Source organism: Leptinotarsa decemlineata, unplaced genomic scaffold, assembly GCF_025532065.1.
Source record: "Leptinotarsa decemlineata unplaced genomic scaffold, Ldec_3_MD MMD2_tig00003192_RagTag_RagTag, whole genome shotgun sequence".
Lineage (NCBI taxonomy): Eukaryota > Metazoa > Arthropoda > Insecta > Coleoptera > Chrysomelidae > Leptinotarsa > Leptinotarsa decemlineata.
Window position 1 is genome coordinate 3,621,502 of NW_027412582.1, and position 27,485 is coordinate 3,648,986.

The 27,485-nt window shown below is 34.3% G+C and overlaps 3 protein-coding genes and 1 long non-coding RNA gene across 7 annotated transcripts in view; 2 read left to right on the plus strand and 2 right to left on the minus strand.

Moving 5' to 3' along the window:
- LOC141483160 (uncharacterized) overlaps positions 1 to 27,485 on the minus strand; it is a 519,459-nt gene that overhangs the window by 336,556 nt on the left and 155,418 nt on the right. The gene's annotated exons all lie outside the window — the stretch shown is intronic.
- Positions 1 to 27,485, plus strand: part of LOC141483161 (uncharacterized) — a 192,313-nt gene that overhangs the window by 132,810 nt on the left and 32,018 nt on the right. The gene's annotated exons all lie outside the window — the stretch shown is intronic.
- Positions 1,912 to 4,223, minus strand: LOC141483202 (uncharacterized). Its single transcript, XR_012465955.1, has 2 exons — positions 4,079 to 4,223; positions 1,912 to 2,320 (listed from the first exon to the last, which is right to left on the minus strand). It is a non-coding gene; the product is annotated as an uncharacterized lncRNA (long non-coding RNA).
- LOC141483268 (uncharacterized) lies at positions 12,590 to 22,618 on the plus strand. Of its 3 annotated transcripts, none has more exons than XM_074177758.1 (3): positions 12,590 to 12,978; positions 15,359 to 15,613; positions 17,606 to 20,267. In XM_074177758.1, the coding sequence occupies exons 1-3, from the start codon at positions 12,648 to 12,650 to the stop codon at positions 17,740 to 17,742; spliced, it is 723 nt and encodes a 240-aa protein (XP_074033859.1). In that variant the 5' UTR covers positions 12,590 to 12,647; the 3' UTR covers positions 17,743 to 20,267. The 3 variants fall into 3 exon arrangements, with proteins under 3 accessions (XP_074033859.1, XP_074033860.1, XP_074033858.1); XM_074177759.1 differs by lacking the exon at positions 17,606 to 20,267 and adding an exon at positions 22,402 to 22,618 and having other exon boundaries at positions 12,591 to 12,978; XM_074177757.1 differs by lacking the exon at positions 17,606 to 20,267 and having other exon boundaries at positions 12,591 to 12,978; positions 15,359 to 17,599.

Below are 27,485 nucleotides of genomic sequence, written 5' to 3' on the forward strand. Positions count from 1 at the left end.
GAGGTTGAATGACATTTTTGGGTCAAGAGTGATTCTTAAGTCTTTGATTGTATTTGTTGTTTCCAGTTCTGTTCGCTTGATTTTATATAGATTTTTGTTTAGGAAAAAATAATTTACGATATTTCTTTATATTGAGTTGCAATAAATTTATATCACACCAGCTTACAAATAAATCATGGTAATAATTCAGTATCATATGAACCATGAATAACTTTGAACACCCTCAGATCATCAGCAAACAGAAGAAATTCACTATAGAGAATAACATCATTCAAGTTTCTCACACAAGTTTCGACTTCTAAGGGTTGTCGTTCGTAGGGGTGCGATAGTTGGTTAACGGAAAAAACATATTTTTTTTAAATAGTCATAAGTCATTTACAAATAGGTTGAGATCCCTGTGGAACACCAGATGGAACTGCGAATGAGGGAGATATTGACTTACCATATTTTTCATATTGGTCAGTCAATTTCAAAAATTTACTTGTCATTCCCATACACAAAACTGGGGACAAAAACATCGTTACCAATTTCTCTTCTTCTTTTCACTAAGTAGAAATGAATTGAGACGGGAAAATATTGAAATTAAACTCTGTAGCTGTAACAAAATACCTAGGATTATATCTAGGCACACACCTTAAATGGGACTATCATATAATATATGTGACTAGAGAACTCCAAACCATTTGATATAAATTTAAATATATAAGAAATGAAAATAATCTACTTCTCTCTCGTAGAAAGTCATATCCGCTCTGTATTATAACTTGGGGTGGTGTACTCAAATCTCATCTCAATCTACTAGAAGTAATACAGAGACGGGTCTATAGTTCTTCGGTTTTGTCTTTTCTCCTTTTTAAAGAGAGGTGAAAGTGTGAAGACAAATTCCAGTAGAGAATATTCTATTGATCAGATGTGCCAAAGGAGTTGAAATTTATTCTGAAATTTTTTTGAGCGTTTCGAATCGTATCCGGGAGTTTTTCCATTTTTTAGTGAATCAATTATTGTCTGCATTTCCTGTTCCGTAGTGGGTGTCAGAAAAAACGAATTTGAGACTGGTTCTCTTTCAGGTGTGGGTTCAAGTGAGGGTGTTATATTTTCTGCTAGAGTTTTCCCCACATTTATGAAACAGTTGTTGAAGATTTCAGTCATCTCCTATTCATCTTCGACTATATTTTTATTTTTTGATTAAATTTTTGATATCTCTTGTTTTGGATGGGGGTTGTGTAGTGTTTTCAGTGTTCCATAATGTTTTCGTGTTATTTTTTTTTTATATTTCTGACAGTAGTTTTTTTTCTATTTTCTATTAGCCTGTTCAGTTGATTTTTGTATGTTACATATTCTTTTTTGTACTGTTCGGGATTTTTAATATATTTTTATATAATTTTTCTTTATTATTTATGGATTTTACTAAGCCCTCTGTTATCCAAATTTTCCCTTTGATCAATTTTCTCTTGATTTTTGTTTTTTTTTAGTGTGTTTTTTAATTGTTCGAGTTAATTTTTCTGTGAAAGCTTTCATTTTTTCTTCAATTCTTATTTCATTATATACATGAAGTAACCAAATGAATAAATAGTATTATAACATTCAATAACAAAGAATTTGCCATGCAATTTTCAATAATAGACAATTTATTATATGATGCAATAATTGGAACAGATTAACTTGACAGAAATAATGTAATAATTGACTATGACAAAGGAATATTACAGATAGGGGAAGAAATTATTGAATTTATAGACAATGATGAAAATAAATTGGAAATAAACATTAATATTATAAATCAAGTAAATAACAAACTAACAGAGGAAAAACCAAATTAGATATTGAATATGGGCAAATAATGAAAGATGAAGTATTAACAGTATTGAATGAACATCCAAATTTAATTAATAATGAAAATAGAAATGAAAATGTTAGAACAGAATATAATTGAAAGATGCAATTCAAAATACATTAATCCTATTGTTGTAGTAAAGAAGAATAATTGTGAATTGAGATTATGTTTGGATACTAAAAATATTGATAAATACACTACACTTCAATACGAGGCACTTGAAGGCAGCATAACTTTGTTTGTTTACGGGAAGTAAGTTGGACCATAAAACATAGTTTTTGGTTAATTCCACTTCACAAAGACAGTAGGGATTATACAGCATTTTCAATTGATGGAGTCTTGTATAGATTCAGGATAGTTCCATATGGTTTACAGAGTTCTTGTTCAGCCTTGATTAGGACAATACATACAATCCTAGATAAATACAATGATTTTATTCTTCATTATATTGACATCTTAATATATTCCACAGACTGGGAAAGTCACCTGAAACATATTACTTCATTAATAAATGAATTGGATAATGTAGGATTGAAAATTGATATTGACAAATTTATATTTTATCAAACAGAAGTGACTTTCTTAGGTTATAAATTAGATATCGAAGGCATAAGTATGGATAAAGAAAGGATAAGCGCCATTATGGAATATAAAAGACCAACAAATTTAAAAACATTAAGGGGATTTTTGGGAATAATAAATTATTTAAATAAATTAATGCCTTATATTAGTGAAAAAACATTTGAGTTCAGTCGAATTATTGAAGAAAAGCAAAAAATGGGGACAAGAACAAGAAAATGCTTTCAACGCCATCAAATTATTAAACTTGCTGGAGTATTATTGCAAGTACAGCAAGGAAAAGAGGTAGGTACCCATATGAATTAGAACTGAATTAGAATTTGCAACCATAATCGTTTGCTTTACCAAATTAAGATTTTACTTATTGGAATCAAAATTAATTATTGAGACAGATTGCATGTCATTATTAAATGTGATGAATAATAAATTGTTGAATAATAAAATACATCGAGGTGCATTACTTTTGCAAGAATATGATTTGAAATCGTACATATAAAAAGGAAAGATAATATAGTTGCAAATTCATTAACAGGATCAGATGGCAAAGTAAAAAAAAAAGAACATTACAAATTGGGGTGAACATATTAATAGACCAACAAAGAATTTATTTCAATTAACAAAGTAGGAGATCAAAATAAATTAGAAGCAAAAGATATGAAACGTAGGAAAGTCAATGGAATTTGGATATAGACAATTAAGGATCAGGAACTATATGTAATTAGTAAAGAATTAGATTATGACATATTAAAGTATTTACATGAACATATTGGTCATCCTGAAGTGAGAAAAGTATAGTATAGACATCTTCACAAATTTTATAAAATTATATCCTTGTAAGAGAACTAATGTACAAGTAATAACTGATCATCTTCAACAATATTTCAATGAAGTAGGTAAACCAGAGAAGTGTATTTTGGATAACACTACATACTTTCAAAATGATAAATTTAAAAATTTTTGCCATAAAAATAAAATAAAATTAATAGTCACCAGTATAAAACATCCAGAATCAAATACATTTGAGAGATATATACACGAGGTGATTAAATTTCTCCAAATATTGTCAATGTGTGGAGATATTCACAACATCTCAGAAAAATTCAGATAAAGAAGTTCAGCGAGGTCACCCTGTACATGTATTGAAATCCACAGACTTGACAGGAAACAAATACGAAAGAGTGGGAAATTCAAATTTCAAAATTTGTGTACCAAATTTTATTAATTTTAATAAAACAGATAACCGACATAGGTTATAAATTAATGTCAGATGAAAGCAAAATGATATCTGTTGAATAAAATTGGAAGAGACAGAATAAACTCATTGTAGATATTTAGAAATGTTGAAAAGTCTGAATTTTATTGTTGTAAACTATTTCCTTAGTTACGGACATTAAGTGATGCTTATGAAGAATTTTTACATTTAGACATGAGTAGGGGGTGGATGGAGGAGATTTTAACTTCTGCACACAGTAACCTTTTGGGAAGATTTTATCTCAGGGCACTCAACCCCTGGGGGTATGGGGCGGAAGTGCCTGGGCGGCTTATAGGTGTCCAACCACTGTCCTGAACATCTCCTGTTGTCATAGAGGATCATCACACGTGACGATCAGATACAAAAAAGATACTTTTTGTTGCGCAAAACCAAAGAAGAAGACAAGGACAGACCTCGAAACGTGACACTTTTCAAGCTTTTTAATACATTTCGAACCATCAAAAACCAGATGGGTGCTGGCACCCAGTTCATCCGCCATCCCACGTCTCTAGCAGGGTCCTCAAATCCTCGTCATGTATTACTGTAGGTCGACCACTTCGGGTCGACCTGAAATTTTGCAAACCATCGTATTAGGAGAGTTGAGAGTTGTTCGTATTATGGGGGCGACAGCTGATTAACGGAAAAACAGATTTTAAACAGAACACATTGTCGAACAGTACGTTCATTAACACTATCATTGCCAAATCGTACCTTTTTTTGGAGTAAATGTCCTTTACGCTCGCTTAATTTGGGCAGTAAGCTGGTGAATGCGTGATGGGAGCGTTACGAAAAGCGTGATCGGGCGAGGCAAACGGAAGTATAGATGAAGATATAAGTTAGTAAAGATAGAAAGAGTTCAAAGTTCCGTATATTACTGTAAAGGCAAGAGAGAGAGAGAGAGAGATGCGAGTACACATTTCCGGTCAGGTAGGCTCTGAAGAATTTTGAGAAAACTATCTTATATTGTCACTAATTTTAGCAAGAGGTTTCAATGTTAATTTCGCGTCCGAAAATGAACAACTATTGGTAAACTTTCTGCAAGATAAATTAGAACTATAAATGAATTATAACCGAAATGAGCCTACCACAAGGCATGGAACAACAATTGATGCAGTTTTCTCTAGATATCTTTCTAATTTTCATTCGAAAACATATGTATCTTATTTCTCATACCATGACCCACAGTAATTACTGATGTATCCGATAATGAAAATAATAAATAAAATGAAAAATGTATTCAAAAAGTTTAATTTATCAATGAAAACTCATAATGAATTCAAATATTTGTATAAACCTAAGGGGGCGTCGATAAATTACGTGAGGTGTTTTTTTTTCAATTTTCTGTCCCTCCCTCCCCCCTGGTGAGATGTCGTGAGATTTTACTCAACCCCCTACCCCATCCCCCATCTCACGTGAGATTTTTCAAAATTTGGGTTTCTTACGTAAACACGTTGGATGGTTATTGTAAAAAGAAAAAAAAATGCTTCGTGCTTTTATTTACGACTAGTTAAGACTATAGTCCGTTCATAATTTGTTGATAGCTCACTGCAAGTTTGACCCTCATTAGAGAACTGAAATACAGAGAGGACAGCTACTTAATATGATATAATAACAAAAACCAAACTAAAACTGGCAGTTTAAGATGTTTTCGACTAACCCACCTTGTATCTGAAGAAATACAATACAGCTTTAAAACTTTTAATCCGATTATGTAGGTATTTTGAGTGGAAATGAGTGACCAGTGCCGTAGAGTATATGATTAAAACATTAGTTACTTTAAATAAATAAATATATTAATATTCTTAAACTGTAGGTACTGTAAACTGTATTTTTATTTTAAAAAAATTTCTTTATTTTAATCAAAAATAATAAGTTACTTGCAATTTGTAAAAGATACATTTATTCAATTAATACCTATTTTTAAATGATATAAACTACGATTACTTACAAAACTATTCAAATTCAAAATAAACAGGATCATCTTCGGAATCCGAGTCGTCTTGCAGGTTAATAATTAGCGGTTGTGTCTCTACAGTCGCATCAATTATATTGTCAAGATCCCACATTTTTTGTTTTTCTTCTATTGCATGTCTTACTGCATCTCGCCAATTTTGTTCTGTAATATGTTGTAAAGACTCATATAACAATTCACGTACAGCTTGTATTTTATATGACGTATTTTTTCTAGCCACATAGCTTTTCATTTGTGCCCAAATGAGTTCAATTGGATTTAATTCGCAGTGGTAGGGTGGAAGTCTAAGGACTGTGATGTTTCGTCTTTCCGCCATTTTGTCAACTACGTATTTCTTGAACTTAGATTTGTGTTGCCGGGCAATTTTTAAAAGTTCTGCTTTAACCATTCCATCTTCGTAAGGCAGGGACTTATTCCGCAGCCAGTCAATGATATCCTGTTTCTTCCACGCAGTCGTTGGAAGTCTTTCAACTAGTCGTGAATGATAAGGTGCATTATCTAATAGTATAATTGAGTTTGGTGGTATATGTTCAATCATCTGCTCAAAATACTCTTCGAAAACATCAGCTGTCATCTCCTCGTGATAGTCTTTTGTGCTTTTGGATTCAAATTCCAACAAACCATGCTTAGCAAATCCTTTTTCACTGCCAATGTGAGAAACTATTAATCTACTGCCTTTACCAGAGGGTGGGGAAATACCAGTAGACCAACCTTCCATAAAGGCTTGCCTGGAGCTTGATATATTTTTATCTGTCCAAATTTTTGTGAGAGTATGACCTGCGTTTACCCACGTTTCGTCCTGATAGTAAATTGGCCTTCCTTCAGCCCGAAATTTTCGTATAGATCTTAGATACTTTCTTCTCCAACATATTTATCTCTTCCCGGTCAATCAAAAGTGATTTTCGGTCTGATTTCTCCCACCGGAAATTTAATTCTTTTAAAACTTGCCACAATTTGGTTCGTCCGACATGAGGCAAATCCGGGTCGTCTCTAACTTCTTGTAAAATTTTGTTTAAGTTTGGTATTTTTTTTTGTACAAAAATTCGTGAATTTTCCTTCGAATACCATTTTTGTCAAATTCATCAATTTCAATAGGTTTTCTCCCCCTCTTTAAGTATTCGTTTGTATTTGGGTTAGCTATACCTTTTTTTTTTCTTTCTGATAGGAACCTATATATTGTTAACTCCCCTACGCCCGTCATGTTGGCACAACTCTTGATTATGTTCTGAACAGTGTTTGTGGGATTCTGAGAAACCAGAGCATCGTGAACGTTCAAAACAATAGTCTTCTCTCTTGGTGAATAGACAGACTTACTGACTGTACGCAACAGTACCGGTGTAAAACTTGATGATGTTGATGCATGATGATGACGAAGCCATCGCAAGCAATCAAACAAAACAAGCAGGAACGAAAGGTACGTATATGTTTGTAGGAATATGAAAAAAAGTTACTCACGCACTGCACAAAATTCGCAAAATAAATATTAGAGACGTTAATTACTGCCGTAGACGCCGAAACACCAACGAGCCTTAAATTAAATGCGATTAAAAAATGTACTAAACCAAAAATTATTTTCGTTCGTAACAACTTCACCCTTTCAAGGCAAGTTTTGAATATAAACTGAAGCTTTATATCTAATGAATAAACACCTCAGGAACCTCCGCCTATGATTTTACGAGTTTTACGACCGTTTTATGACTTGGGCCCTCATTTTGTGCTATCGACAAATTATGAACGGACTATAGTAATCAATATTGCTGAGAGTTTAATTATAAGTGTAATAAAAATTTAACAATAGAATATTTAAATCGTAGCTACTGTGATTAAAAAAAGAATATCTACTCTAATTCAGTCCATGGAGAATCATACGCGGTCTCAAGAGATATATTGGAACCAACATGTCTATATGATTTTCAGTAACAATCTTGATAACTCATTTTAAATTAGTAAGAGCATGCACTGAATCGAGTAAAACATTTACAAGAATAAACAAGGCAGGTTGGAACCTGTCCGTGTGTCGCTGCCACTCAGCTTGTACGCTCTCGTTCATTGAGTCGCGCGTTCGGCTGACAGTGGCGCGAAAACAAAGGACTGGTTACACTGTACCGTAAATTCAGATTAAATTGAGCTATTTGGTATAAAACAAATACGGTGGTTTGACAGTCAGTAGATGTATAACGTCGAAGTATGAATGAAATTACTTTCTTTCGAACGAATTAGTGAATGATCTTAATCGTATTACGATTACGCTTAAGATTAAATCTTGAGCATGTACAATCTAAATGGCCCAAAATAGTATAATTTTTTTTTTGTTTCAATAAAAAAAAAATGCGTGATATTCGCCAACGTAAGATTAGATGAGATTTGACTCGACCCCCTCCCTCCCTTAAACACCTCACGTACTTTATGGACGCCCCCTAATATAAGTACATGTAAATACATATGTATATTATACATAGATAAATATTTACATCCATATAAATGGAGTGTTTTACTTCAGTCGTGTGGTTTAAAGCACACTTGCTTTTTCAGTGAAAATGTTACATTTTTGTTTTAAATATTGCTAATTGTCGAGTAAATTTCATTATGGTTAGAAGAGCCAAAAATACATCTATGAACAAAATAGATTGGTGTGTTCGTAGGTTGGTGTGTCGTTGAGGATCAGTCAAGTCTTAACAGTACTCCGTGTGAAACGAAACCCTACATATAAAAGCTTCATCAGCTTCATTTATTTAATATTTGTAGCTTGGAACTCTTGAGTAGGGCCAGCTTTTGAAATATTAGGAAGACATCTACGAAGAATGTATTTGCTCATAAGTAGAAGATGCCTGAATACAAAATTTCACATAATACCTACTTCCCTATCTCTTTCCAAAATAAAAAAAATCAACTCTGATTTTGATCCAAACATTCAAATTTCCAAAAACAATGAAAAGAAAACATCAAAAATCAAGTAATATGTCATTAATTCAAATCTACCGTCCCCCTCCCCATACCCTCTCACGGATCAAGTGCCCTGAGTTTGAATCTTTCACACACGGTTACTATGTGCAGAACATCCCATCTCGTCCATCCACCCCCACACCTCCGGAGCAGTCCTCAACTTACTGATGGGCAGACACTTCAGCAAGATTGACATCTGACCTACGGCGGTCAAAAGCCAGCCTTTAGGTGCTTATACTTTCTTATCTGATATTTTATTAATCGTGAATTTACTTGAATGTTATTTAATGCATGGGGCCCCCAAAAACTAACAGGAACGAGTGTCTTTAGAACGAGAACAAGTGTTCCCAGTGAATCTGAAAATAAGTGAATTTGAAATCTGGTAAGAAGTTTTTATACTTACCGAAGCCGCCTGATAGCTACTCTCGGGGGTGGTCTCTGATTCTGCTTGGTTGGTCCTTTGTGTTTGTCTATCTTTCGGAATCATGGTTCTTCTGTGTTGAGTGATTCGTGTAGATCGCGCAGCGCTGGACTGTTGTGTAATCGAACTCTTTCGAACACGTTTTCTGCGTGTTCTCTCATATACGCGTCTACGTAGTGAATGTCCAGGTTCCGGTATATGTATCTATATGGTATGTATCTCGGAGCGTTTACGGTGGCTCGCACGCAACCGTTCATGAACGTCTGGATACTGCTTCTGTATGTCGCTGCGCACTGGCCCCAGACAGTGCAGGCATACATTATGATGATTGGGAGTAGTACGGTCTTTATCAGAAGCAGTTTTACGTGGAGTTACATGCTGCTTTTGAGACCTATAATTGAATATAAGTTTTGTCTGGCGGTTCTCGCCAGCCCTATTCTCTGCCGTACGTGTATCCTGACCGTTAGTCTTCTGTCGGGAGTGACTCCCAGGTATTTCGCTTCGTTGGTCCACGGAATCTCCTGTCTATTGAAGGTAACGTTTCCTTCCGGGTGAACATTATTGCCTGACTTTTGTTAGGTTTTATGCTGATCTTCCAAAGGTTGTCCCACTCCTCTAATCTGTCCGCCTGCTGTTGCAAGTATCTGGTAACTTGGGCATGGCTAGTTGATGTCGCCAATGGAGTTGTGTTCCACAAGAACTGCACCTTGTGGGACCCCTGCTGCCAGTAAGCGCATGGTGATGAAATCTTGTCGTACTCTGCAGCGGCATCGCCGGTCAGCTAGAAAAGATTTGATTAGTTTTACCATTTGTTTCGAGTAGCCAAAATTGCTCATTTTGGCTAGTAGCCCGTCGTGCCAAACTCTGTCGAACGCCTTGTAGACGTCTAGGAATATCGCTCCCGTGTGGTATCTTTTACCCAGGTTGAAACTTTCTGTCGCATATTCTACTACCCTCAGGACTTGCAGCTCTGTCGAGTGTTCGGATCTGAAACCGAACTGTCAATCTGGTAAGATTTCCAGTTCGCCGGTTTGGTATTCTAGTCTTTTCAAGATGACTCGTTCTGCTACTTTGCTTGTGTAAGGGGTTAGGCTTATTGGCCTATGGTTATCCGGAAATATGTGGTTCTTCTTTGGCTTCGGAATGTGAATGATCATTGCCTCCTTGAACGAGAAATGCTGTAGCCTGAGTACAGTGTTGATGATATTCGTGATTGCTGCTATACCCTTCCGTGGTAGGGTTTTCAGTATCCGGCATGGTATCTGGTCCGGGCCTGGGGCTTTCCGAGTGACGAGGCACCTCACGATGTCTTTCACTTCCTCGGGTGATGTTGGTGTCAGGGGTTGCGCCTTATCCCTTCGTTGCCGTCGTATCCTTCATACTGTCTATTTGACCAGATTTTCAAATTCTTCTACTTCGTCCGTGATCGAGACATCATTTCGAAGTTGTTAGCAAATGCTTCCGCTTTCTTTTGGTCCGTGTAGACGATTCCTTGCTCGCCGTGTATCGGTGTCCCTTCCCAAGAACTTTCTGCATTCTCCATGTTGGTCTTTAGAGTTGAGTTCTTCCAGACGGGTTGTCCATTGTTGGTCTCGAATTGCACGTAGCTTTTGCCGCAAGATTCTGTCGGCTCTGTGCATACTGCTTTTGTCCGTTGGAACGCGTGTCCGTTTGTATCTTTTCTTCAGGCGTCTTCTGATTCTGATGAGTTCCATTACTTTTGGTGTAATGTGGTCCTGTTAATGGAAGCGCACGGCTGGGACTTCCTGCGCGCTTCTCTCCATAGTTTGGATGATCGCCTGTTATAACTGCTATGTGGCGTTCTCCAGATCAGATCGTGTTTTAATGCGTGGTATGTCTCCTATCGCGTCGTGAACGGTGAGCTGAAATCTACTCCAGTCGATGATTTTTTTTGTCAGATTATCTGTATCCTCTTCGACTCTTCCTATTGTGAGTAGGACGGGGTTGTGGTCTGACGATCCTTCATCTAGTACTTTCATCTCCGATGTAGGGATATTCTGCACTATGGCGATGTCTAGTTTGTCTGGGACTTGGTCTTATCGCGGGTAGTGCCTTGGGGCTTCGGGAGTGACTACCGCGATTTTCTCGAATTCTTCTAGCTGCCTGGCTCTTTAGTTTCCGTTTCTGCAGATCCAGTTGCGTGACTTCGCATTGAAGTCGCTTATGATTTCTGTTGGGTGATGATCTAAGAGTCTACCGTCAAAATCGATTCATCTTCTTATGCTAATTTCAGTATTCTTACTATTCTTCTTCTTCGACATATATTTGAGGACCGATGAGTGGAAACGCCATAGAGCAGTGGCAAAAAAGGAAGAAAATAGTACTATAATTGCCTCGAACTTTCAATAGTAGTTCTAACGTAACAGAAGACATTGAAAAGTACAAGTAATAGTACAATTGTACTAGCAGGAATACTGGTGGCTGGCGTACATTGCACATGCTTCAATAAAGCAACAAGAAACTCAGTTCAAACCTCGCTGCGCTAATTTAGCGAATCCAACATAATAAGATCACATCCCACGGTTACACCATCTGAGTGAACCAGAAGCCATATTTCCTAAGTTTCGAGTTTGAACTCAAAATTTGAAAACTGAATTTTTTACCTTGTTCGATTGCTGACCTATTCATTTTGTGGAAATTCATATTGTATACAGAAAATAGCTTTTCCACTACTAACAAATGCAAATCGTAGTAGAAACCAGACAGGAGCTTCTTTCTTCATCCTATATGAAATTTTTTATTTTTTTTGTCGAAATCTTTAGAATGAAGTCGAAATAAGTTCGTAATTTCGAATTCATAAACAAATGACTGAAAAATAAACAGTTTATTTTACTTTCTAAATATACACCTATGCATTTCATCGAATCGATAGAGTACCTAACCGAAAAATTTACGAACGGTCTACCGATGTATCAATCAACACTCGAGACTTTTAAAACGTGCCCATTTTGCTTTTGACTTACTTAGAAATTCAGAGAAAATTACTTTTATTGACTCTATATTCGATAGCAATTTGTATATCACTTCTCATTTGGAACGGTACTTCAAATTTTTTCGTTACCGATACTATCTACAGAAACTTTCAAAGTCTGAAATTGCAAAAAACAATAAATGAAAATATGTGACCATTCTGCGCTATTTAATCTGAGTGCCAACAAAACACAACTTTTGTTCGATGTATTTTGATCTAGAACTTTTTTTCTTCCATTCGAGTATGACACTGATTTATTATTCAAGATAATTTTTTCATTTACTGAATCATTTTTAACAATACACATGCAATATGTATGTTATGTGGTTCTATAACATGTATATTAATAACAAAACATGTAAGAAACGATATCTTTAAGATTTGGGAAAGAAAGTTTTTGGATTTCTACTACTCCATCTTGATACTGAATAATGTGGGAATCTTCCAAAGAAAGGAAGGAAGTAATCAATGTTAAAAGAAGTAACGGGTGCTTCTCATCCTAATCAGCAATTTTGGCTGTGCTGGATCACAAATAAACAAGAAAAGAAGAAGTAGAATGTAAATTCATCTCTTCAAAAAAGTTTTGACAGAAATAAAGAATTCTTCCTTGACACAAAGTAATGTTCTCTGTTCTCTGGTCGTTGTTCAAAGAAAATGGCTTCTGATGATTGTGGAGGAATTATTAAGAGAGAGCTTGAATGTGTTGGGGATGTAGTGGTAATTGAAACAAATGTCATGAAATGTGAAACAGAATTGGTCAGTGAATCTGGAAAATATGATATGTTTGGTACTGAAATGGTTACCCATAACTTCGAAGAAAAATATGATATAGATCAGATCAAAAGTGAAAGTGTTGATGTTTATCATGAACCCAAATCAGAAAAATGTATAGAAGAAATGAATGAAGGCCCTCAAAATAAGTTTCTTGGTATACAGGGTGAAGAAATGACCCATGATTCAAAACCCACATTTTGCTTCACCACAGGTACTGTAGTTTGGTGAAGGTTTTTTGCATTCAGTAATTTTTCAATCATGTTCGATTGATGACCTATTTTTTTGTAGCAGTACATATTGAATATAGGTATCGATAATGTAGAAGTAGTAGAATATAATAATCTGAGTTTACTTTAAAATGGTTCAACGAAATTAGACAATAGTTATTTCTTTCATCCTATATTACTATATCATTCATTCAATTTGATCAGGTGATTTCAATTTCATTGAAAAGTTTGTGCTGCTATGATTTCCACACTGAAATGAACATTCCCATAATTTTTGTGTTTTTGATTCCTCTACCAGTTGATACTTTTCATTCCATCTCAATTGACAAAATCTTCAGAATCACATATTTTCGGCTTTCTGCGAAAAGCTTGTACCACTTGTAAACATTTTTCCGACTCAGAGTACAATCACCGTATGCCACTGTCAACATTTCAAGTGTTTTTGAACACTTAATTCCATTTTTCACACAAAATTTGATGCAGATTCTTTTATCAATTTTTTTTCCATAGCAGCAAATTTGCCGAACATGCAAAACACTTTTATATCTCTCACCAACAAACTAAACATGCCAAACAGCTGAAACTTTTTTATGTTGGTAGATGAGTGTACCAACATACACTGAAATTGATGTTTATGGTACATCCAGTTGTATACAGTGCATTTTTTAATGTCGCCCGTCCTTTTATTTTTTGAATGGGTCAACTCAAAAAATTGAAATTCGGGATAATGAAATTAATGCGTGAATACTGTATTTTGAAGTGAAATTGACAGATGAAACTTTAAAGATGGCAACTGGGCTCCATCTGGTAAAAAAATTAAATAGAAAGGGGGTCTTGTGGCACATCATTTTGAAGCTCCTGACAAATACTTCACAACCCTAGAATATGAAGTCAATATCTGCACCTACTACAAAATGGTGGCACATTTAATAATTTCCTTAAGACAAACACATTAATATCGATATTTCTAGAAATATTCCAATAAGGTTTGTTGAGTTATTTTTGGTTTATAAAAACGACAAAAAATGTCAGTATGACAATGAACATCTGAGGTCCTACAGAATGACCAGCTCGCTCGCCAGATTTGACACCATTGGACTTTTTTATGGGGCTATTTGAAGCAAAAGGTGTAGGAAACTGAACCTGCTTCAATATTGGATATACGGCAGAGAATAATAAATATTTGTAGAGATATTGTAGGTAGGTCGGTAGCCAAGCGGTTCGGCCTGGGTGCTTTGTTCACTCACTCGAATTGACTGCCGTGTTAGTCGGTGGTTCAAGCCCTAGTCTGAACGATCGATCTTCACTTGCTATCGTCCAACCCGTGTTAGGAATCACACATTAAAAGGTAAGACCTCGTTAATCCTTAGCTCGCACAAGTTTCGACTTCTGACGGTTGTCGTTCGTAGGGGTGCAACAGCTGGTTAACGTAAAAACAGATTTTGAATAGATTTTTAAACAGATTGACGTTACTGTGTTCGAAAATGTTCGGCGTGAAATATCGGATAGGCTGTTCATATGTCAAGAAGTTCAAGGCAACCATTTCGAGCATCTGCTGAACTGACCTCAAGCTTATTACCTCATATTATGTAGTTAAATGTCAATGTGTTCTGCCATTTTGTAGTAGTTAAAGATATTGACATAATTCAAAAAATAAAAGAGGGGTCGCATTAAAGAAAATCACTGTAAAACCATAACATAGTTAAAATATTCAGTTTAGTCATCTGATGATGCTAACTTGTTTAGCGAAACGCACGCCGAGGGAGACAGAGAGAGAAGTGCTTTATTTATAGTGTGTATAAAAGGCTTTCATTAGATAATTTTAAGCAAGGCATTCCAATTCTACCTATCAATCAAAATAGTCAATAATAAGTTGAAAAAAATATCAGTAGTAATAATTCATTTCAACTCGAATTTTTTTACAATTTATTTTTGAATTTGTAATCAAATTTTCAATTTTTCATTCATGAAACCTCAAGAAAGGAAAAAAAATATGAATGAATAAACTTTGATTTATCATTAATTTGTTTGGTTGGTTCGAATTAAAATAGTTTGTTCAATTATATAATGGAATCTTCATGACCAGTAAATAGTTTGTGAATAAATATACATTTCCTCATTTCATGAAAGGTTTGAATTTTTTGGTTTATATAAATTTATGGACCGTTCCAGATACATTTCAGAACATTCAATAACTTTGTTTCACAAACTTATTAGTGGTTATAAACTATTTGAATAGTGGATTCCAAAAGGTTACTTCTTTTTGGGGGCTAAAATCAACAGTAAATAAGTGAAAAATTAATATTATTTTCAAACAAATAATTTTGTATAAAATACTTATTTCATTTTTAATTTTTTTCACAGTTTCTGGGAACGTTTTTGTTGAAACAGTGGATGAAACAGTCATCGAGAAGAAAGAGAGCTTCAACGAAAAAAAGTCATCAGCGTTATGTCAAAAGGAGTTTGGCACTGCGAAAGATCATATTGTGAAACCGTATCAGTGCAAAATCTGCTCAAAATCATTCATTTCGAAAAGTCATTTGACATTACATGAAAAAACTCATACAGGGGAGAAATCATTCCAATGTAAAATATGTCCAAAGTCATTTGTTGGAAAAGGTAATTTGAAAACCCATGAAAGAATTCATACTGGTGAAAAACCATTTCAGTGCAAAATCTGCCTGAAGTCATTTATTCAAAATATTAGTTTGAAAACACATGAAAGAACCCATACTGCTGAAAAACCATTTCAGTGTAAAATATGCTTGAAGTCTTTTATTCATAGTAGTAGTTTGAAACCCCATGAAAAAACACATACTGGGGAAAAACCATTTCAGTGTAAAATCTGCCTGAAGTCGTTTATTCTAAAAAGTAGTTTGAAAACACATGAAAAAAGTCATACAGAAGAAAAAACATTCCAGTGTAAAATCTGCTTGAAGTCTTTTATTCATAGTAGTAGGTTGAAATCCCACGAAAGAACACATACTGGAGAAAAACCATTTCAGTGTAAAATCTGCTCCAAGTCATTTATTCAAAATAATAATCTAAAAAGACATGAAAGAATTCATACTGGAAAAAAACCATTCCAGTGTAAAATCTGCTCCAAATCATTTTTTGAGAGTGCTAATTTGAAAATACATGAAAAAACCCATACTGGGGAAAAGCCATTTCAGTGTAAAATCTGCCTAAAGTTATTTTCTCAAAGTAGCAATTTGAAAACACATGAAAGAACTCATACTGAAAAGAAATCATTTCAGTGTACAGTCTGCTCGAAGTCATTTTTTCAGAGTGCTAATTTGAAATCGCATGAAAGAACCCATACTGGTGAAAATCCATTTCAGTGTAAAAGCTGTTTCAAGTCATTTAATCAAAGTGGTAATTTGAAAGCTCATGAAAAAACACATTCATAATGCTTTTTTATGCAGAAAGTATACTGGGAAAAAATCACTTCAATGTTAAATCTACTTGAAATCTTCGAAAACTCATGAAAATCAGAAAAAATATTTCATTGTGCAAAGTTACCTTTTGATAATTTGTTTTTTGGTATCGAAAATGGAGAAAGTTGATGAAATGAATTTATTATCTCAAAATATAAAATTAACATAACGTCTTCATTTTTAATTCCTTGACCAAGTCCAGTATTAATACCGCTCTGTTCAACTGAGTACCATTTAAAATTATTCAATAGTAAGTACATTATGAACACAGAAGCAAATATAACTAAATAATTATACTTGAATTACACACATTATGAAGGTACAAAACATTAAACAGATTGAATTGAAAGTGATATATTTTTGAGAGAATAATTTTTGGGAAGGAAAGGTTTTTGCCTTTCTACTTTTTCACCTCTATATTAAAAATGTGAGAATCTTCCAAATAAAGGAAAAAAGCAAATAATTTCGAAATAAATTCATCACAAAGATGTATTGATCATGCAAAGAAGTAACTTTCAGACACAAAACTGGAAGATAAAAGCTCTCTCAAAACAACTACTCTCATGTAAACATTGTATTACACAAAAGAAAAAAACTTTTGAAACAACTAATTCTATATGAACATTGAATTAGACATAAAACACTTTTTCCCATTGACTTTGTACTTCAAATATTCATTATGGAATCGAATCAGAGATTGCCATACAAATAGTGTATAAAATAGGTGATATTTTACTCACATGGAACACTGTCACCCCTCAATAGTGGACATTGATGTTTCTGAATGAGACTATTGCCTTTTCAGCACCATTCTCAAAAATTAATCTTTCCCTAAACATATACCCGTTTTAATTCAATTAAGAAATTTTTCTAATCACTTACAATATATCAAATTTGTGTTTCTTCGGGAACAGTTTTCATAAACACTTGAAAGAAAATGTTTTTCCTAAATTATTTTTTGTGAAAGTTTGTTTAATATAAACTAAGTTCGTTCTTTTATTAAAATACTGTTCAAAGTTTTTTCAATAAACACTCATTACCTGTAATAGTAATTTGTAGACACCATCATTACCATCAGTTTTATGCAGTATGTGTTTCTTGTGGTATGCAAAAAAAAATTCATGTCTTAATTTTAGTAATTTGTATGCTGTTAATAAAAGTATTTAAAAAACAGCTTTTAGTTTGAATGAACATCAAGTTTGGGAACTTCAACCTAAGTCAAATATTTCAACTTGCGTGGAGAGTATGGAATACAATAGAGAACCCCAGTTATCCGGATCAATTGGAACTGACGTTGGTTCGGATAATTGAATTTGGCCAATAGAAAAGGCGTATTTGAAAGACAAAAACCCCCGAAAAGGTTTGAGTGACTAAAAAAATGACTTATTGAAATCAAACTTGGGCAAGACTCACTACAAATAATTACAGAAAGCAAGGACTTGGTTTGTGGGTAGATGCTGATCTGAAATTTCACAAACATATAATAAATTCACTTTGTCGTAGCTCGTACAGTATCTTACGTCAACTGTATCAAAGTAGAGATATAATGACTCATATTGTCTAGATTAGCATATTGCGATATAATCTACTGGTGAGAAAATTATCGAAGTGCTTCGACGCTCAATTCGTTTAATTTTCGGACGCTGATTTTTGAAACGTGCAGACCTGTGCCGGCTGCTGCTGACGCAATTTTTGGTACTTTTCGACAATTTTCCCACAAAATGACTCTGCTGTGATGGTTTGGCCGGGTTCCAGTTAATCACATAAGCCACTGTCCACCATACAGTAACCATGGTCTTTTTTTTTGGTGGGTTTTCGCCTTTGGAAAGTGTCTGGGTGGCTCATCGGTGTTCAACCACTGTCCTGAACGTCTCCTGTTGTCACGGAGGATCATTACAAGTGATGATGCGTAAACGCAAAGGAAAACAGACCAAGAAACGTGATACTTCAAGCTTTTAAACCTTTCTAATGGGAGCTAACGCCCAGTTCTTCCGCCATCCCACGCACCGTTTGTGATGGATCAGTCTCCAGCAGGGTCTCCAAATCCTCGTCCTGGATAACTGTATTGACCACTTTGGGGCTCATCTTCGAGGCTAATATTTCTCGAACGAAATTTCGCAAACCAACATCGAACAGTACATTCATTAACACTATCATTGCCAAATGCCCGCTTTGGTTCATTTTAAATTCCTAGAGAAAAAATGGCTTAAAGAAGGTTGACATCATGTAGTAATGAGCTGAAAACAGTAAAAAAATTGAAATTTGGAAAAAATAAACAGCATTTTTGTGTTCAAAATTGGCTTTATTCATCAACGTACTCTCCATCAAGAGTCACACAATCATTCCAGCACCGTTCTAACATTTCAATACCACTTTTGAAGAACGATCCTTTTTTTTCTCCTCAAAATAGGCCTCAGTTTCAGCAATGACCTCTCAATTCGAGCGAAATTTCTTTCCGGTGAGCATTTTTTTGAGGTCTCCTAACAGCCAGTAGTCCCTGGGAGCCAAATCTGGCGACTACGATGGATGTGCGAGCAATTCAAAGTTCAATTCATGTAGTTTTGCCATTGTTTTGATTGACTTGTGACACGATGCATTGTCTTAATGAAACAACATTTTTTTCTTAGTCAAATGCGGTTGTTTCTTTGCTATTTCGGCCTTCAAATGCTCTAATAACGCAATATAATATTCATTGTTGTTGGTATTTTCCTTCTCAAGATAGTCCCGATGAATATTACACCACGCACATTCCAAAACACCGAGCCCATTACCTTTCCAGCCGATCGTTGTGCTTTCGGGCGCTTTGGAAGAGATGCATCAGTTGCTCTCCACTCAGATGACGATCGTTTTGATTCCGGAGTGAAGTGTCATGTTTCATCCATTGTCACATATCGACGCAAAAATTTCTGTTTGCAATGTTTAAACATGGCCAAACACTGCTCAGAATCATCAATACGGTCTTGTTTTTGGTCGGCTGTGAGCACGCGCGGCACCCACTTTGAACAGAGCGTTCTCATACTCAAATGCTCATGCAATATAAAGCCAACACGTTATTTTGATAGCTTTACATTTCAGATAACTCTGGCGACTTTACTCTTCGATTATTCAAAACGATATTGTGGATTTTTTGTTTTCTGGTGTTACTGCCTCATTTGGACTTCCACTGCCTTCTCCATTATCGGTGTCTCTACGACCACGTTTGAAGTCGGCAAAACAACGTTTAATTGTTGTTTCTGATGGAGCCGGGTCCTTATAACACTTTTCAAGCGTTTGCTTCGCTTGAAGGGTAAAATTAAGATACGAAATTGTTTTTGATCCATTGTTTTGAAAAAAACAATAGTAGTGTCACTCTTAGTCCAATAACGCACAACGATATTTTAAAAAGAATTTGTGAGCTGACTAAAACTTGCTCGTACTACAATTTATATTATTGTTAGAGCAGGAGATGTCATTGATCAATTCGTAAAACGAAAAAGAAATAATCATAAGCTCAAGAAGGTTGATAATGCCGACAAAGACGTTATACGCCGAATTGTATATAAATTTTACTAATAAAACAAGGTTTCAACTTCAGGAATGGTTCGTAATGAGTTATGGGATTATCCCGATTATGAATATAAATCTTTGAACACGCTGAGTAATCTTTTGCTATATGGTGGCTCCAAGTACAGAAAAATAAATGAAAGAATGTTTATAATGAAGTCATCTCGTAACGTAGCATGGCGGCAACATTATTTACGAAAAATTAGGAAATTCCGCCAATCAAAACAAGAGATAGTGTATCTTAAGGAAAGTTAGTTCGACACACATGATATTGTTGAATATGAATGGGTGGATGACGGTAATATATACTCTCTAAATGGACCTTGTTCTCGAGGAAACGGGTTTTCATTCTACACGCAGACAGTAAATAAAACAATCATCTGCTGACTACCACGAAGATATGACCGCCAGTCTTTTTAAAAAGTAGTTTAATGAACAACTGCTGCCAAATCTTTCCCCAAATTCTCTTACTGTTATAGACAATGCGGCTTATTATTTCCGTCTACATAACAAAAGTTCCTAATATTAGCACAAAGAAAGAAAACGTTCTCAAATTCATAAAAATATATAAGTTCTGAAAAAAGCTACGAAAAAAATGTTATTGGAAACTTAAAAAAACTTCAATTAAGAATATGTTATCGACAAAATATGTGAAGACCATGGTCCAACTTTCCCAACGATTATGGACATACAGGATTGCTTAGTTACATTAATCGCCACGTTAAACAAGCGCCGAGCAGATGTGACGTAACACTGGTGACACTTTTAGTAGCTGCCCTAAGACTGTGTGTTATTTTAACATTTTTTGAGGATTATTTTCGGACAGTATTACATTGTTTTTGTTCATTTTGATTACATTTTTATTTAACTATACTAATTAGGTTTCTCAAACATTGAGTTTGTTATTGTGAAAATCGTATTTTTTTGTGCTTCTGGACATTTTTTTAGACTGGTGTAACGAGTAGACGCCATATAAGACTCTGTTATTTTTTTCCGTTTTGAGGTTTGTTTTTTGCCATTGTGGAACTTGTTATTTGAACATTTTTAAATCAAATTAAGGTAAAAATTGGAAATATTCACATTTTTGTAAATAATAGCAATAATTGTCCAACCAATAAATAACCTTGTAACGTTTAGTTAAAATGCCTGGTCGTATTTGTGCAGTATCAACTTGCAAAAGCAATCAGTTGACTATAAAGAAAAGTGGTGTTACTGATGTAATATTTCACTCTTATCAATTTCGTCGCTGCAAAAGACACGATAAATTCACTTTCAAAAATGGATTTTCTCAAATTAGAAGCCGTGGTCCAAATGAAATTGAAATTAACGCAGACACGATTTTAGAGCAGACAATAGGATCAAATTGCAGTAGAGCATTTTCATCTAGTAGTTCTGATATTTATACTTTCCATCATCTTCAAATACAAATATTCCAGAAATAACAGAGGACTATTTAGAATATATTGCTGGATAGTTTGTTAAAAAGCATAAAAATGATCTGCCTGGTTTGGGCGATTATCAAAAGCAGAAGATCATAATTATAATATACTTTCTTGGGTCCAGCAACTTTCATTGGGAGGTCTTATTAAACCCACAGATAATTGGTTAGAAAAAATTAAAAGGTGGAACAAGCTTTTCGAAAAACATCATTTGAATGGATTTAGAAAAGAGCCAGGAGTTGTAAAAAGTCTTTCAAGAAAAAATTGCAAAAAGGAAAGATTTTCCTTTAAATATTATTTTTGAATTTTGCAAACTGAGAACAATTATCAGAAATATAATAACTAGAGAGCCGACTAAAATAGGTCACTTAAAAGAAAAAATTTAAACAATTCTGATAATAGAAAAAAAATCGAAAATTAAATAAAGTAATACATTAAGTCCTTTGAATTTACTTTTCTACATTCATGCAAAAAAAAATTATATAAAATATATTTAGTGGATAAAGTAGTTCCTTTTTGCTCTAATTATTATAATATAATAAATTGTAGATTTATCAATTTCATCATTTATGGAACAAAGTTTAAGTTAAATTATTCTATCTAAATTTCTCATTTTCTTGATAAAAAATAAAAACCGCATCATGTATTTTCTGTCAGATGAATAAAAAAAGTTGTTACACCTATAAACAATTTATTACTTATATATTTTTGATTATCCAGCGTTTATTATCATCCACAAAAAAAAAACTTAGTATTAATCCATTTATATTAGGTATTTAATCCTATATAAAAATAATATTCTAAAAAGGGATTTACATGAAATTTGTTTATTTTAATTTGAAAGTGCAGTACCGAACCAATCCAGAGTCACCTTACGTCACGATATCACGTGACGTGTCTAAGAAAATCGCAAAAGTAAGCAATCCTGTATGTCCATAATCGTTGATACTTTTCTACATCTTCCCCCCTATTTTTGTGTATTCAGTAGATGGTGATTCCGGACTAGGAAACCAACGAACGGTTATTGATGGGGTAAACGACAGTGGTGAATAGATGAAATATATCCAGCATGTCATAGTAAAAGAGGATGAATATTACATTTCAACTTCCGTTGACCCCATTATTATAACCCCAAATTAACATTCAAGCTCTGAAAATTCAGATAATGAATCTTGAGTTTTTATTAAATTCTCATGTTAGTACAATCTGTTTTTTTGTATTATTCTCCACTACTAATAAGAAAATCCGTGTAGGTTTATGAAAAATTTACAATTCCTCCCATGACATACAAAGAAACTGCCTACGTTCAGTAACTATTTAGTTTTTATGCCATTCAAATTGACTTCGTATATACTATACTTGGCAGTTATCATTGACAAGCAAATAATAATAGTAAAAGACATTTATTATTATTATTTTCTTCAAGTTATTGAAATCGTGCTCAAAGAAATTGATAAAATTTAAAAACCTTTTCATAGTGTTACTAAACAAATAAGTGTGACAGCTAGCAAAGCCATACCACTATACTTATTATCAAATGTTTAAGAACTGTGTTTGACACAATTACGCCAAATGATTTGGCAACACGATTGAAATATTCCTTCTAAACGGAATTTGGTAAAAAATATTCGAAAAAATTCAAAAAGTGCATCTTTTTTTCTGTTGCAACATTTTTGGAGCCTAGATTAAGAAAAAAATCATTTAGATGAGCCTCTATCCTTGTCAAACACAATTAGTTATACCGACAAATGCTTAAACTTGAATACTAAAAATGATGATAATTCAATAGCGACTAGTCAGTTGTTTCATCAAAATCGACGGTTGACGGACAAGATACCTAACCTTTCCAGAAAGCTCTGGCTTATGAGTCCAATGTACCTTCCTCACTGTCGTAGGGGGCTCTAGGAATACTGGCGGTCAATGAGACTTGAGAAACATAAGCTTATTCGATACATTTTTTAGTGAAATCTTTAAAAAAAAAATTCCGATTCAAAAGCTTCACATACAAAAGTGGGGTGATAATGCCGACCCTTATCCTCCCACCACCCGTTTGACCTTGAATGGCGTCACATGGATTTGAGATATGTGCACATAATGTGACTTTGAACGTGAAGTTCGACCTTGACACTCGACTCTTTGATGTCCTTGAGATTGCGCTGTTACGAAATTTTGCAGTAGGTATTGGTGCAGTGAATATGGAAAAAAATTCAATAGGAGTGACGACGTCATCATCAGCGGGATTCCTTTACTTGCTTGAGTATCGATCTGATTTTTCTGTTGGAAATATAATTCTTTGAGAGGCACATGATTCATTAAATCAGCTGAATTTGGCGCCAATTTCTGTGATAGTTGAGTGAAAGTATTAGGTCAGTAAAATGAAAGGAGAAGGGGAAAATTTCCGCTTCAATGAACAACATTCAGCTATAAAAGCTGTGACACTCATCAAGCAGTTATTAGTTCCAATTTGTTTTGTGCTTTGTTCAAGATGTTTCGTTTGTTTCCTGTTATTGCCGCTTCCTGCTGTCGTATGGTACCCCTACCTACGGAAATATGGGCTCTAATATTTCGGTGAGTATCTTTTTGTTTCCTATGTTGTGTATAATATTCGTGTATCATTTTTATTTATTTAACTAACATAACTTGTCTTTCTAGGATGTTGGACCCATGTTCATTAGTTGCTTCTATCAGAGCCAATTCGCAATGGAGGGATATTTGCTTCGGAGATTCTGTTCTGAGGCAGAAAATTCGAGAAGGATTAGAACTGGAGAGAAAACACAATCTGGAGGTTGTCATAGACCCACGGACTACTGTCCAAACTTCTCGATTGGGTAATACCGAAAGGATGTTTTCCCGTAATATGAGAAAAACAGTAGTCCAAAAGAGGTCACGAATACAGATTGAACCATTTCCAGCAAAAAAGAGGAAAATGTTAATACAACTGACTCCAAGTGATCAGGAAATGAAGACGAAGAGAGCTAGAAAGTGTGTGAAATATCGATTATAAATGATTGTTTGTAAAATTTCAAACATTTTTTGTGATTCTATGATTTGAAATACAATTCATACCTTTTATTTTTTCTTTGTCATTTCAATAAATGAGTTATTAGTCTTCTGATAAAATTGCTATTTTTCAATTTGTTATCAATAATTCACTTAGGTGAAAAATTGAAAAGATTCATCAATCATTGAAAATATATTTCTTTATATGACTACCGATCCTTTTTTATAATTAGAAGCTACATGAAAATGATTTTTTTAAACTTTCAAAATTTCAAAATTTTCCTTTGGAAACATATTCTTTGATGCAAATTATGATTTGAAAAAATCAATTCTGTTTAAAAAAAAATCTGTTTAAAATCTGTTTTTCCGTTAACCAGCTGTCGCACCCCTACGAACGACAACCCTCAGAAGTCGAAACTTGTGCGAGCTAAGGATTAACGAGGTCTTACCTTTTAACGTATGATTCCTAACACGGGTTGGACGGTAGCAAGTGAAAATCGATCGTTCAGACTAGGGCTTGAACCACCGACCAACACGGCAATCAGTTCGAGTGAGTGAACAAAGCACCCCACGCCGAACCGCTTGGCTACCGACTGACCATAGAGAGAAAAATATATTGCTTGAAAACGGGTTTGTTAATTAACAATGATTTTTTTTTACCACTTGTGATTAATTATTAAGGAATCATTTTTTTCAGATCAAAATTCATTTTCCCCTTTGATTGTTGATATTTGAATTTTCATTGTTTATTTAATGAAGAATTTGTTTTAAACAATAACATATTTCCTATATATCTCTACACAATGTAAAAAAATAACAATGTATTATTTTTTCGGAAAAAACTTATTTATATTTCATATCGAATTACAAAAATTCAGTTCTCCTTTACTCCATCAATTTCACCTGGTTGCTTGTTGTTCATATTTGCATTTCTATTTGCTTTGAGAATTTGTAGAGTATCAAGCAGATGAATTTTATCTTATTTTTCGCAATGAATACAGAAATCTGTGGAGTAATACCAAATTTATTAAACAATTCTATGGAATTTGATCCCATATTAGAAGCTAAAGATCATCAGTCATTGGCCCCCCACTGGACCTAGTTCTGAGTAACCTTTCCAGAAGGCTCTGGCTCATCAATCCACTGTACATTCCTCACTGGCGTAGGGGGCTCTAGGAATATTGGCAGTCAATAAACCATGAGCTTGTTCATTAAATTTTGTAATGAACTCTTCAATTTTTTTTTCTAATCTTCGGATTGAAAAGCTTCATATTCAAAAGTAGGGTGCTAATGCCGGACCTTATCCTCCCACCACCCGTTTAACCTTGAATGACGTCACGTGGATTTTAGATATGTGCACATAATGTTGACAAATGCGTTGTCTAAAGGAAATCAAAATTCAACTATGGAAACATAATATTTGATGCAAATTATGATTTGAAACAATCAATTCTTGGGAAAAAAAATTGTTGCTTGAAAACGGATTTGTTAATTAACAATTTTTTTCTACCACTTGTGATAAATATTAGGGAACCATTTATTTCACAACGAACTTCATTTTGCTCATTGATTGTTGATGAAAGTTTATATTTGAATTATCATTGTTTATTTAATGAAGAATTTGTCATAAACAATTACATATTTCCTATATATCTGTTTCCATCCCCCTACACAATGTAACAAAAATAACAATGTACTACTTCTTCGGAAAAAATTATTTATGTTTCGTATCGAATTTCAAAAATTCAGTTCTCTTTTACTCCATCAATCACGCCTGGTTCCTTGTTGTTCATATTTGCATTTCTATTCGCTTTGAGAATTTGTAGAGTATCAAACAAATGAATTTTATCATATTTTTCACAGTAAATACAGAAAGCTGTGGAGTAATACCAAATTTATTAAACAATTCTATGGAATTTGATCCCATATCAGAAACTAAAGATCATTAGTCATTGGCCCCCACTGGACCGAGTTCTGAGTAACCTTTCCAGAAGGCTGTGGCTTATCAATCCAATGTACATTCTTTCCTTTTGATTGTAACTAACGTTACTGCAGTTTCGTCCTATATGAACATTCTCAAACTTAATCAATAATAATAGATATAATAACAATTCAATAATAATTCAATAACTAATACATTACTCTTTTCATTATGATCTCATACTACGTAGTAACGGCTATATCCATCAATTTATTCAATGTACATTCCTCACTGTTGTACGGGGAGAATACTGGTGGTCAATGAGACTTGAGAAATGTAAGCTTATTCATAATAAAGTCTTCCATTTTTTTTCGGATTTTCGGATTGAAAAGCTTCATATACAAAAATGGGGTGATATTGCCGGCCCTTATCCTCCCACCACCCGTTTGACCTCGAATGACGTCACATGGATTTGAGATATGTGCACATAATGTGACTTTGAACGTGAAGTTCGACCTTGACACTCGACTCTTTGATGTCCTTGAGATTGCGCTGTTACGAAATTTTGCAGTAGGTATTGGTGCAGTGAATATGGAAAAAAATTCAATAGGAGTGACGACGTCATCATCAGCGGGATTCCTTTACTTGATTGAGTATCGATCTGATTTTTCTGTTGGAAATATAATTCTTTGACAGGCACATGATTCATTAAATCAGCTGAATTTGGCGCCAATTTCTGTGATAGTTGAGTGAAAGTATTAGGTCAGTAAAATGAAAGGAGAAGGGGAAAATTTCCGCTTCAATGAACAACATTCAGCTATAAAAGCTGTGACACTCATCAAGCAGTTATTAGTTCCAATTTGTTTTGTGCTTTGTTCAAGATGTTTCGTTTGTTTCCTGTTATTGCCGCTTCCTGCTGTCGTATGGTACCCCTACATACGGAAATATGGGCTCTAATATTTCGGTGAGTATCTTTTTGTTTCCTATGTTGTGTATAATATTCGTGTATCATTTTTATTTATTTAACTAACATAACTTGTCTTTCTAGGATGTTGGACCCATGTTCATTAGTTGCTTCTATAAGAGCCAATTCGCAATGGAGGGATATTTGCTTCGGAGATTCTATTCTGAGGCAGAAAATTCGAGAAGGA